The sequence below is a fragment of the Gavialis gangeticus genome, unplaced genomic scaffold (genome assembly GCF_001723915.1).
Source record: "Gavialis gangeticus isolate Ggan-Ray unplaced genomic scaffold, GavGan_comp1, whole genome shotgun sequence".
NCBI classification, from domain to species: Eukaryota; Metazoa; Chordata; order Crocodylia; family Gavialidae; genus Gavialis; species Gavialis gangeticus.
Genome location: NW_017728990.1, coordinates 744,493 through 757,189, shown reverse-complemented (window position 1 = coordinate 757,189; position 12,697 = coordinate 744,493). Strand labels below are relative to the sequence as shown.

The 12,697-nt window shown below is 47.9% G+C and overlaps 1 protein-coding gene across 10 annotated transcripts in view; it reads right to left on the bottom strand.

Annotated features, from left to right (window-relative positions):
• CTNND1 (catenin delta 1) overlaps positions 1–12,697 on the bottom strand; it is a 48,852-nt gene that overhangs the window by 19,975 nt on the left and 16,180 nt on the right. For 6 of the 10 annotated variants that reach the window (XM_019514730.1, XM_019514738.1, XM_019514794.1 and 3 more), the window contains exons 2-5: positions 5,305–5,420; positions 3,425–3,676; positions 1,595–1,666; positions 829–987 (exon numbers count right to left, since the gene is read on the bottom strand). In XM_019514730.1, coding sequence (XP_019370275.1) covers positions 829–987; positions 1,595–1,666; positions 3,425–3,619 — 426 coding nt within the window. In that variant the 5' untranslated portion in view covers positions 3,620–3,676; positions 5,305–5,420. Of the gene's footprint in view, positions 1–828; positions 988–1,594; positions 1,667–3,424; positions 3,726–5,304; positions 5,421–12,697 lie in introns of all 10 variants that reach the window. The other 4 variants (XM_019514800.1, XM_019514808.1, XM_019514748.1 and 1 more) reach the window with 3 other exon arrangements.

Below are 12,697 nucleotides of genomic sequence, written 5' to 3'. Positions count from 1 at the left end.
CTGCCCATCTACTGCATGGCTCTCCTCACCTCCAGCCCCTACTGCACGACTCCAGGCAGCAGGTTATGTAGGGAAGGTGTGGAGACATGTGCTGGGCACCACACACCCAGCTAGTGGGCAAGCTGCAGCCAGGCAGTTCCTGCTCCAACATGCTGGGCTCCAGCTCTTGGCCACTTTCCACCCAGAGCAATGAACAGCCATCTGCAGGCAGGTGGAGTGGGTAGAAGGCAGCCAAAAGCTGGAGCCCTGCATGCTGGGGCAGAAGCCACCTGGCTGCAGCTTCCCCCGACCCACCCAGCCTGACCGGACACGTGGTGCCCGGCACACATCCCCACACTACCTGGACCAGTGCAGCAATGCCAGGAGGAGCCACTGGAGGCGGGGAGAGCCAAGCAGTACCCAGGCAGCTGCAGCCAAACTGGGAGCAGTCCCACCACAAAGTTGCATGCATTGGCCAGGACCAGGGCACATAGGAACGTACCACAGGCTGCCCCAGGCAGGAGCGGGAGGGTCTTGGCCCCATGAGAAGCACTGTGTGAGGAGTCATGGGCCAAATAGAGTCAACTAATGGACGCCCACCTGCAGGCCAGATCCAATCAGTTGGCCTCCAGGCTGTATTTTGCCTACCCATGCTCCAAATCTCAGCCTCCTGGCCTCATGCCTGGTTTCAGTTGCTATCACCAGAGAAGAACAAAGACAGCTTAGAGTACAACCCCCCTCCCCCCACCAATATGTGTGTGCACGCACATGCACCTTTTAGGAAAACAAAAGCGCCAAAAAAGCAAGAGTCTTCCAACACACTCAATGTCATCCTGCCTCATTGCTCACCGTGGTTTCTGTGCGCCGGGTAGTCCCATCATCTGATGTTTCCACAGAGACAACTGACATGGCACCCTCTGGGTCCTCTTCCATGGTATAAGTCTCCTCCACGATCTGGCCTGGATCCTGCATCCTTGGGATAGTGCTGTATAAGAGATGGCTGTGGTCCTGTGGCAAAAAGGAAAGATGGATCAACTAAGCCCAGATGAAACAACTCCACCTCCCACACCGACAGAGGAGACCTAGCTCTTGTACCCAGGCCATAGTCAGGAAAGTGGAAAAAGCCCCATCTTTCCCCACACAAGGTGTCCAAGCATGCAAGCAACTTATTGCCATTTGTTTCCATCTCCTGAAAAGGGAGGAAGGCACCTACAATTTTCATGCCCCTGGGTACTGGAGGAACCAATTCTTCTATGCAAGCCACTCAGCTTAGAGGTATTTTAGAATCCAACCCTCATCCTCACAGGCCACACTCCTTACAAATGAAGTGAAATGACTGCACAGGATGAGAGGTTATGGGGAGGGGGTCAAGACAAGGCTTTTTGCTGAATGGTGGGGTTGTCTCCTCAGTGCCAAATCTGCAGTAATGAAGGGAAGCAAGCAGAAGAAGAGAGAGGGGAAAGAATATGTAGAACAGGTAGTGGGAAAACCTTGCACCCACCACCTCACTAGGCTTGTCCCTGTCCTTTCTGGAGGGGAAGTGCCACAGGAACCCTGAACACAGATTTTGCCATTATCCAAGAGCAGATAACACCCTCTCGCACCATTCCTTTACCTGGGGTCCGTTAAGTTTCAGATCTGGAAATTTCTGCCTCTCCAGGTCAGCATCGCCCAGGAAGCGGCCGTTCTGAAACACAAGTTGTAACAGCATGCCCATGAAGCTAGCTACACCATTATCCTGCTGTCCAAGTAAGATGGGTCAGATGCCCCCATGGCAAAGGCTACTCAAGTTTCAAATGCCCTTCTCACCCTAGTCAGGCCCAAATGTTGCAGGAGCCAGTTGCAAGGCCCTAGAAGTGTGCCGGCATTGACTCCAAAGAGATTCCACATACCCTATGCTCTTACTCCCTTACATAAAGGAAGCAAGTGCCCTTGAGGTAGGTGCTGAACAGTCATGCCATAGACGGATCCATTCCTCAGGATTTTTACATCTTTCTTTGATATGGGAGCCATAGGTCATAAGACATTTCAGCATCTCAGAAGAATTAGAGGGAACACCATGAATAGTTTCAAGCAGCAGACCACTGTACTATGGGTTCTCGCTCCTTCTGATGACTTAGAAGCTAACTTTACTCCCACATATTCCCTGCAAAACTCTTACCCTCAAACAGCACCTCCAAATTTTCTCAAGTAGAACTAGTATCCACAGCCAGAGCTAAACCCCACCCTGCACACAGCATGCCTCCTGCCATTGTAATCTGGCCACTGAGGGGGGCACAAAGGGTCTTGAGTTTAGGATACCCAAAGAGCAGAGTGAGAAACAGAACCAGAGTCACTTTAGCAGAAAGTTCACTGAAAACCATGTAAATATAGAACTAGTTCTCCTCCGCTTCCTTTGGCATTTGCCCTGTCCCGGCCAGCTATCCAGCGGTTCAAATGCTAAACCAGGACTTCAGGAGCCTGCCTAGTTATAGGGCATTGTAGGAGAGCAGGGAATTAAACCCATGTCTCTGGAACTCTGGGTCTCAGTTCTTGATCTACAAAATTTAAGGTGCAGCCCCATCTCTTACAGGCATGAAAAGAACATATACAAATCAAAGTGCCAAGGTGCTCACATAATCACCAGGATGTGACCAAAGTGCCTCAGACTATGCCAAGTCTGGTCAGATTGGGCTCTAGCTAAGCTTCTGCGCAGGGCTTGCTACCTCACAGCTGTTTATGTTCCTACGTGTGGCTTTGAACTCTTCCTACCATAACGCAGCATACACAAAGTAATTCAGGTGTCACTGCCAGGTTACAATGCCAGAACACCAAGGGCATGAACAGAGGTAGCATTTAAAGCACTTAAAACGCCTCTCAAATACTTAAAACGTCAAGTGGACAGCTGTAAGTACTCTACAAAGCACTCCAGAAGTGGCAGAAGTGCTCCAAAAATAATCCTAAAAAACCTGATAGTATTTATGAGCATTTCAAAGTGAAGCTATTCTAGGTACACGTGCACAGGGGAGGGCTCAGTCCTCTGAGCTCCCCAACTGCCCTCTCTCCTTCTCCCCCATACACACATTTCTGCCCAGGATTGCATCTCTACCCAATCTGCTTTAGGAGTCTCCAGTACCACAGAGATCAACCAGTACCTTCCTACCTAATTGATCATTCTCTTACCACACACCAGTCCTCTTATGACCAGATGCCTTATGGGGCCTTTGACACAACAAAAATCCTCCAGATCTGCAGTGCAAACGACAAGTTACAACAGGTACTTGTATCAGTTAGCTGGGGAAACAGCTGCTCTGTAAAGCAAGCTGGGAGGGTGAGGAGCGCCACTTCACTACAGGCCAACTCTCCTAGGAGCCCAGAGAAGCTCCAGTGTCCATTACTGTCCACAATGAGGCAGAGAAAACGGCTCTGGAGTCCTGCATGCCCACCTCTTTTGAGGGGGTTTTACCTGATGCCGACGGGTGAGGGTACCGTTGGCCATCGTCTGGCTGGCATCATGTGGGGAGACCCGGACGCGCTCCAGCTGTGCTGAGACATGACGCCGCTCCTCCTCCAGCGCCCGGGTCAGCTTCTCAAACTGTGCCTCCTGTTCCTTGACAGAGGCCAGGATGCTGGCAGTCGACTCCACTTCTGAGTCGTCCATGATGAGGACCCCGCACAGGGGGTGGGCGTAGGGCACAGGGTATGTGTGTGAGGGAAACTGGTGTCAATCAGAGGGGAAGAAAAAACAAGAGGGGAAGTACCCCTCACTTCACCACACACAGTTGGGGCCAAGGAGGGAAGGGGAAGGAAGGAAAGAAGGAAGGAAGGAGAGAAGATATCAGTGGTCAGGAGACAGATTCCGAAAGATCAGATTATTTTAGCACTGAAAGAATAAGCATCAATTCTGCCCCAACCTAGCACTCAACCCCAGAGACAAGAGCCACTGGCCTGATGCAGCTGGCCTGCATGGCAGAGGCATCTTCCCCACTACAAGGGGGCTCCCCCAATCCAAGCTTCAAAATGGGCCTGCCCCCAGGGATGAGATCTTTGATGGAACCGATTGATCTGTCTTCCCCACCTTGAAGAAGCAACAATCCCAAGAGAAGCAATCCCCACCCAATATGCCCAAGACCTCCTGTACAATCTTAGAGTCCCTTTAGCTTCCCCTACAGGGATCACCTGAAGGATAAGGGCATTCTCTCAAGCTCCTTCCGGCTGCAGAAACTATTAACAAGAGAGTCAGCAAGGCAAGTACAATTGTCACTATGAAGAAAGCCCATTCCACCAGAGAAACGACTGGCTTACAGAAGCCAGACAGTAATAGCTGCATCTTTACGGGCTTGCAGTTGTCGGAGAGCTAGCGTCCCCAACACGAAGAGCCATTCGTTCTCCCATTCCCTGCCCTGGCTACCTCCCTACAAAAGGTGTGGCCCTGGATCTTCAGGAAGGATGGGAGACAAAAGATCATTTTTGCTTGAGGAGAATATCTGGTATCCCCACAGCCACCCTCACTTACTGACGTTTCTATTTTCCACCCTAATGGAGAAGTACATCCTCACGCTAGAGGAACAAATGCTCCTAGCAAGAGCATAGCGTAATTCCAAGCAGTAAAGGACAATCCTGAACCTGAAAGCAGTACATGGAAGTTCTCTCTCCAAGCTTCTTTTTCTGAAAGGGAGCCTCCAGAGACAGCACTGCTTAGAAGCTGACTCCCAGAGTACAAATGGGAAAGGCCACAAATACAACTCCCCTCTTCTGTCTCTTAACAACCCTGGGGTAGTAGAAGTCAAATAGAGCAGTGACAAGATCCTTCATCAGCCAGAGCTGCTCAAGGAACTAGGGTGGGAAGTATTTTGACAGGCACCCAATCAGACCGGCTCCTGCACCATTCTTTGTACTCTCTGATACAGCCAGACAATTCCCTGGGCACTCTGACCAGGATAACGTCATCCATTCCCATTGTATTCAGTCCTAGATGCAATCATTCCCCAATAGGAAGAACCAATGAAGCAGGGGCCCCCATAGGGGAAATGCAGTCTGTTACACTGCCCCTGGGATTCACTTTCAGTTCCTCCTTGGGCACCCATCCCAACTCCATAAAGTTTATGACTGGAATCTGAACCTGCTGAACCCACAATGCTCCTCTGGACCTGTACAACTGGTCTTTCATCTCACGTCCCAAAAGGCAGAATATCCTCTTGCCTCACCTGCTGTGCTTGCAGAGAATTACAAATAGTTAAAACAGGAAATTAAAAAAAAAAAAAAAAAAAAAGAAAAAAAAAAAAAAAAAAAAAAAAGGAAAAATCACAAACATTAAAATGTAAAAAAAATAATTTCCATACACACCTGTTAAAGAAGAGTTGATCTGATTGACTAAGGCACAGTGCAGCCACGTCTAGATGCAAAGAATCATGGGAGAAGCAGCCCGGCCACCACCAGTGAAGCAGCAGGAAGGAAGAGTGCTGTAGAGATAGTGGGAAGGGAAAGGGGGTAAAGAAAAAAAATAGTGACTAAAACAAAGGAAAAGAGGGATGGGACAGGCAATATGGGATGGGTCAGGATTTGACACTGCTGGGGAATTATGGGAGACAACTCTGAGCCATTCGATGGCTTTTCAGCATTGTTTCCACCAATCCCCCATATCATCTCGAAAGGATATGGACAGTCTTGGTAGAAAAGAATGACTCCAAGTAGAAGTTCACTCATGCTAGTTTTGCATATACACTGAAATCAACACCTCTCCTGCAAAAATTGCTCAAACTAGCCCCTGTTCCTGCTCCCCAGTTCTAGAGCTTGCCAGCCTCCATTACAGCTGTCCATAAAGCCCCTCAGAGCCATTCAGATGCATTCCTGCTAGCTCAACTGGCTAAGTCAGCCCTTTACAGGCTGCCTCAAATGTAACAGGAAGGAACACAGACCCCCACTCTCCTGAGAAACCTGCACCAGAGTGAAGAGGCAGGCTCCCTCCTCCACCCACCTCAGACGCACCGAGTCCCAGCAAGCCTGCTAAAGACATTTTAGAAACTGATAGAGTCAGAGAAGGCATGCAAGGACTAGCTTAGCCTCTCTGCCAGATGCCTCTCTCCTGTTCCCACGCTCTGCAGCAAGGCACCAGCCCCTGAGAGCAGGCTGCACCCAGGCCCTATGCCCCTGCATGCATTTTCCTTATAAAACACTCATTGAACAGACAGCAGGACAGAAACAGTTCTTGCATTTGCTCCCATAAGCTATACCCTACCTCACCATCTCTCCCCTCTCCCAGATCCTGTCCCCAGTATTCTGGTTCCATCTCAACTCTGCCAAGGCCCCTCAGTCTCAGCACACAAGCAGCCATTAAAGTCTAGGGTAGAGGCCTCCCAGTCAATTTGTGACCTTAAAAAAAATTGAGATCAGGCTCCTCCACCCATTAAGATGGCTGACACTCCAGCTAGGTCCTATTCTTTCATCCCTCCAAGGCCCCCCTTAAAACATAAGCAAGTAACCATCTTGGCTTCAATTCCTATCAGCCAAAGACTAAGCCCAGATGAGATTTTAATTTGCTTTAGACAGATTGTTTGAATTTTCCTTTAACATCTGGTGGCTTCTGCCCTGTAGTCTTCCTTCATCCACTGAAATCCAGTCCTATTGTTGTGCTCAATGTACACAAGAGCAGAGAGACCACCACATACATGAGCATGTGGGTGTGCACAAACATTCAAAATCCTCTTCAGGAACACGCAAGCTGGTTTGATTTTTTCTAACTGGATTGAAACATGGCTAGTTGGTGCCTGGCTTCCTGGGTTTTCATCAGGGTCAACAACAGTACCAGATTTCAGAATGGCATCTAGGGATACTGTAGGGAACAGAACCAGCACTGCAGTCAGACAGATCTCTGATCTCATCTGATGAACTACATTTCCAGCCCTCCCAATGAAGAAAACCTTTGAGGACAAGACTCAAGGAAGCACACCTGATCAACTGCACTAGGAGTCTGACCCAATTTCAGAAAAGTCAATAGTCAGTTAACTGCAAAGCCCAACTGCATGGAAACCCCTCCAAGAACCCAAGCCCTCTTAGCAAAGTGTTGTGTTGCTGCCCCTTACTTCCTTGTGGCTCTACTAAAGTGGTGTTCACCCTCTTATTGAGCATTCTTCCCACTGCTAAGACAGACCTATCTGCTAAATAACCGTACCAGATTTGGGAAGAGACACCCAACTATCCAAAGAGGAAAGACTGAGGCTGACAGGGAGCTCATAAATAGGCTTGGGTGGATGCCTCCATCTACTGCCACTTAAGGCTCTTAAGCACAAGACTATGGCTAGTGCCCCTGGCCCAGGGCTCCAGCATTTATGGAAGCTAGAAGGAGTCTGCCAACAACTCAACATTTAGGCATATACAGCTATTAGACTCTAAGGGTTAGCCATACTTGGCAGGAGAAAAAAAGGGCAGCAACAAGATGACCTCAAAACAACCATTATCAGAGAATCATTTAGCAGCCAAGTACAGCCCTGAGAAGTTAGCTAATGGAACACATGGACCTGGCCCTTTCTCCATGGATTAGAGATGGGGTGGGAAAAATCCATCCAGCCAAGGGATTTGATCCAGTCCACAGCAGGTCCCTCAGCCCCATCCAGCACAGGTGCAGGGGACACTGGCACATGTAGCCAGTCCCATCACCCCCAGGCACACAGTGGAGCAGAGGCAGCACAGCAGGACTCAGACTCCCAGCAACCCCCCAAGCAGCTTATTCTGCCCAGCTTCCACTGCCACCAGACCCATCCTCACTGCCTGGCCAGAGTCTGCCCTGCACCTACTGCCTGAGGTGCTAGATGGAGTGGGTAGGCTGGCTCTCCATAGACACTGGCCCAGGACCCTACAGACAGGGAACACTCAGCCAGGTGGATAAACGCCCCACAGTCCCAGCCCCCTCCACCCATCCCACTCCCAGATGCCACTTCCTGCCTGCCCCATGGCGCATGCAAACCGCCTGGCTGAGCACAACCTGCCACAGGGTCCCAGGACAGTCTCCATGGAGACCCTGCCTGCTTCATCTGGCACCCCTAGTAGTGGGTGCAGGGCCAAATGTTGGGGGGGGGGTAATCACCACTGCCCTGCCCCCTCCTTCCCCGGGCACCAGAACAGCTCAATTTAGTTGCCAACTCTGGATCAGAGCAACTGCTCTGTAAGACTGGGGGTCTCAAAAGCAAAGGGACTAGTTTAAAGTGATCACCAGAACATCTTGTTATTTTTTTATTCTGCTTTTCAGGGTTAGATTGTAGAGCAAAGTTCTGCCCCAATGATAGACCTCTCCTACACTCTTCAGAAAGGGAGGCACTTCTCTTCACAAAACATCCATCAGGTAAAAGACCTCTAGATCAAGTATTAAATGAGTTGTTATTCCCCATCTGTGCAGAGCACACAATAGCTTCCCACGTTCCCAGTCAATGACCAGTAAGGAGATGCCACAGGGAACAGACAGATAAGGAAGGATGGTCCCATGGTTAGGAACTTGGTTTGGGCATTGGATGGTCAGGAGTCTAGTCCTTGCTCCGCCCAATGCATCTTTGGCAAAGTCAGTTAAGTTTTGAGGTTCAGTCCCCTATACTGATCTGAAAGTGCTGCCCTACCTCATCAGAGGCTGGTGGCATTCAAATACAGGGGTGGTGCTTACTAAGACATACATTTCTGCTCAGCTGTCAATTAGAAACGATGGGATAAGCATCTTCTCGCTGTCACGAAAGTACACTTGGAACTACATTCCCAGAGGGCACAAGCCACAAGGTTCATTTAGCATGTTCTTTGATTATGAACTTGAAGAAATTAGCAGCGACTAAGAGTTCATAGACATTAGTGCCCTCATAAGATCATTGGTTCCAGCCCCCTGCCCAAGGGGCAGGAAGTCATTTAGGGTCAAAGGATCCCAGAAAGATAAGCGTCCAAATGTTTCTTGAAAGTTCAAGGTACAAGAGATTATGGAAGCAATGAGACAATTGTTCTGGTCTCCGAAGGGAAAAAACAGACTATCCAGAAGAATCTTTGTGGCATGGACTCAGAAGGGATTCTGCATGCCACCACTTCCTCTCTAGCAAGACCTCTCTATATTCTTGTATTATATACCATATTATATTGGGCATCTCGAAATAGCTGTCAGTACAGCTATTAGTCTGCTAAATCAGCAGAAAGTACAAGTTCTTCCCCATCAATGGTTCAATTTTCTATGCTAGGCCCCAGCTCATCAGCATCAGACCCTAGCTATCCTCACTTGGACTAGTGCTTTAGATAGCTCACCACTTTAAAAAGTGAAAGAGTGCCTTAGCTTTCCTCATGCCAGAATGGAGGAATTCTAGAAAGCTGCACTTCAGAGCAATGAAAATAATGCACCGAGTCTGGTTTCGCTTCATCGCTGATGACAAGACTGAATGAGATACTCGCTCCACTGGGTTGAGGCCTAAAAAATAACTCTGAGTAATGGATTCCCAAGTTGGCACAAGGACTCTAATGAAAAAGTTCCAAGCTGTGCAAGTGCAAGCTGAACAGGTCAAGTATTAGTATTATTAACCCTATTATTGCCAATAATATCAGAGCTGGACAAAGGTCATACAGTAGATGAAGAGCCAAGCTGGGAAAAGAACCCAGGTCTCCAATCCCAATCTGGGGCCTCACACTACTGCATGCTGCCACATCTGTTCACTTACCTTGTACAGCCTCCAGATGTCCAAGGGTTAATTAAGTCTGCCACCCTTTCTAACCTATAATACTATGAAATAAAGTCTTAATCCCAAACACCACTCACTGCATGGATTAGTGGTATTTCAATCTCTTAAGAGCAGCTGAAATTCAACCAGCTGCTCTGAACACTCGCTTATATGCCAACTTGAAACAGACGCCAGCTGAACAAGACAAAAGCTAAAAACCCACCCTCCATGGTCAGTCCCAAAACACTGTCCTATACTCACCTGCATATGCACTCCCACCCATCCTTAGTAACCCAAATTCACAAAAGGAGGTAGCACAATATACCCGTATACCTCCATTGGCTCCTCCTCCACTTCAAACTCCAGTTTAAGGCATTGGTGCTACTTTTCAAAGCCAATAGAGCCACAGATAGACTGCAGTTTGGTCAATGTGTGTTCCTCTTGAATGCTGTTCATCACAAAGGGTAGGACATCTCATATAAAAGCTTAGACAAAGTACTCTGCATCAAGGGAATTTGGTGACAGATCCAGATTTGGGAGTTTCCAGAACAGATCAAGCAAATCTAGAATGTGACCCATCCTTAAGATATTCTGCAAAAAACTTTCCTTATTAGAATGAGACTCAGTGGCACACCCCTTACTTAAAAAAACCCAACAAACCAAAAATATTTTGACTTAAATTAAGGTCAGCCAAAACAAGAAATGAAAAAGAAAACTAAGAAGTCCTATACCAAGCAATTTCTATCCCAAAGAGGGAAGAGTGCCTGAATTTCTCTCACTTCCCCATTACTGATTATACAGGATGTGCAAAGGGCCACAAAGACTGGCCAGTAAGCAAATACTAAAACCCACAATAAGTGTTCTCCCACTCATCATCCCTTCTCTCCAGCAGAAATCATCTGGATAACTATATTTATAGAAGGGATCTACTAAGTTTTTTGAGCATAAGGCTAGAAGGAACCATTAGATTTAGTCTGACCCATCACAGGCAGTCAAAATTGCAACTAGTTACCCTTGTATTCAGCCCAATAATGCTTGCATGGCTAAACCAGAACATTCAGAAAAGCATACAGCCTTAATGTCTTCAAGAGATAGAAAAGTCTACCACAGCCCTTGCTAGTCTGTCCCAACAGCCAGTTTCCCTCACGGTGAAGTTGAGTACACCTTTCACATTTGAATGCATCTGGTTTCAGCTTCCGCCCATTGTTCTTTCTATGCCTTTCCCCGCTTAAGAGAACTTTAACGCCCTGTATTTTTTTCTAGTAAAGGCCTTTCTACGTACTAATCAAATCATTTCCAGACTCTGTTTAGCTTATCATGAAGAGTCTCTGTACAAGACAAATTTTCCCCAGATTCAACTTGCAGATACAAGTCAAGAGCTCTAGGAGTAAGCGCCTTCCCAGTTCAATTCCTACCAGGAAGCTCAAACCAGAAAGCACTTGAGGATCCAGTACTAAACCTCCCCACTCTGAAGTTCAGGCTCCAGCACATATTGCTGGAAGGAAGTAGTTGCAGAACTGCAGGCCCTTCACCAGGAAGGTTTCACTGGCAGCGATGAGGAGTTTAGCCCCGGGGCTTGACAGACTACAGAAGCCTGTCCATTTTTCCTTGTCCTGTTGGATAATTCACAAAAATCTGGATTCCAGCAGTATGCAAAAAAGACTAGAGACTCCAAACAGGCTCTCATTACATTCTGAAGTCAGGATACTGCCAATCCACTATGTACATCCTTGACAGTTCAAATCAACTAAAGACAGCTCTGCAGTCTGTGAGAGAAAACTTACGGGTGAAGAAGGTAGTATTTTCATCCTTCCTGCCCCAAACGTAGACATCACTAAAACAAGGTCTGATACAGAGGGCAACTCGCTAGCTGGAGTTCACCCGAAGATCACGATGTAGGCTCTAAACTCCATGTTGTACAGTACTTGAGGGCAAAAAAAAAAAGTATAGGAGTGGGCTTATGTCAACATCATAACAGCAGGAGGGAAACTCACCTGTTTCCCTACTCACTGGCATCAATTCAACCTTCTCCAGGTAAAAAGCCCTGCCACATCTCCATTTGGTAGGTCCTGGGACAGCATAAAAGCAAACTTCACTCAAGAACATTTACACTGGGATCAAGAGATTGGTCACCCATTATGGCCAAGAGAAAAGCCCTGGAAACATCTCCTTAGGTAAGCAACCTCCTCACTGCCCCTCCCCTTCCTCCATTAAGAAAACCTACTTCAAGGAAGTATAAGCAAATCTTCCCCAGTTTACCCATCATCAACCTTCAATACTGTAGATGAGACATTAGCTTAGCCACACTTTGGCAATGGACATCAAGTCAACACCTCTATATTTATACCACAACATGCAAGGCCAGGTAAGTGAGGTAAAGAACACTTGAGATTTAAGACCAGACCAAGCTACTTCAAGAGCTCCTTCCAAATGCAAAAATCAATTTCTAAGCACAGGGGAAAGTTATCACCAAGATGTTCTGTGACAGGTGGAACAAAGTCACCCATCTCGAGGATAGCAGAATCTCTCATGCTTTCAAGATGCAAGACAACAGACACCAGCAATACTGGACCCCAGACCTCCCCTTTAATAGCAAAGGCATTGCGTTACCAAGGCTCAACTGTATGACATGGCACATTTCGTAAGTGTAAGTGTATGAGGGTGTTTCAGAAACTGAACACAAAAATGGCTGCCCACACTGTCTGCCTGCAACAAACTGGGGAAACTATACTGCAGCAGGGAATACTGATGGTAGCATTGTCAAAAGCACCCATCATTTACAGCAGGGGTCAGGAAACCCCGGCATGCATGCCGACCATGGCGTGCAAGGCCATTTTGCTCAGCACACCACCACCAGCCTGGGCTCCAAGCAGCTGCTGCCAGCCACAGAGCCCAGGCTGCTCCCAGCAGGCAGCTGGGAGGATGCAAGCAGACTGGACCCTGTGGGCCGGCTGCAGCTGGGAGGCTGTAAACAGCTGCTCTGGGCTCTGGCATGTCAGCACTCTGGCACCTTCCAAAGTAGACATTGTGGTTTTTCAGCACTCCAGGAAAAAAAAAAAAAAAAA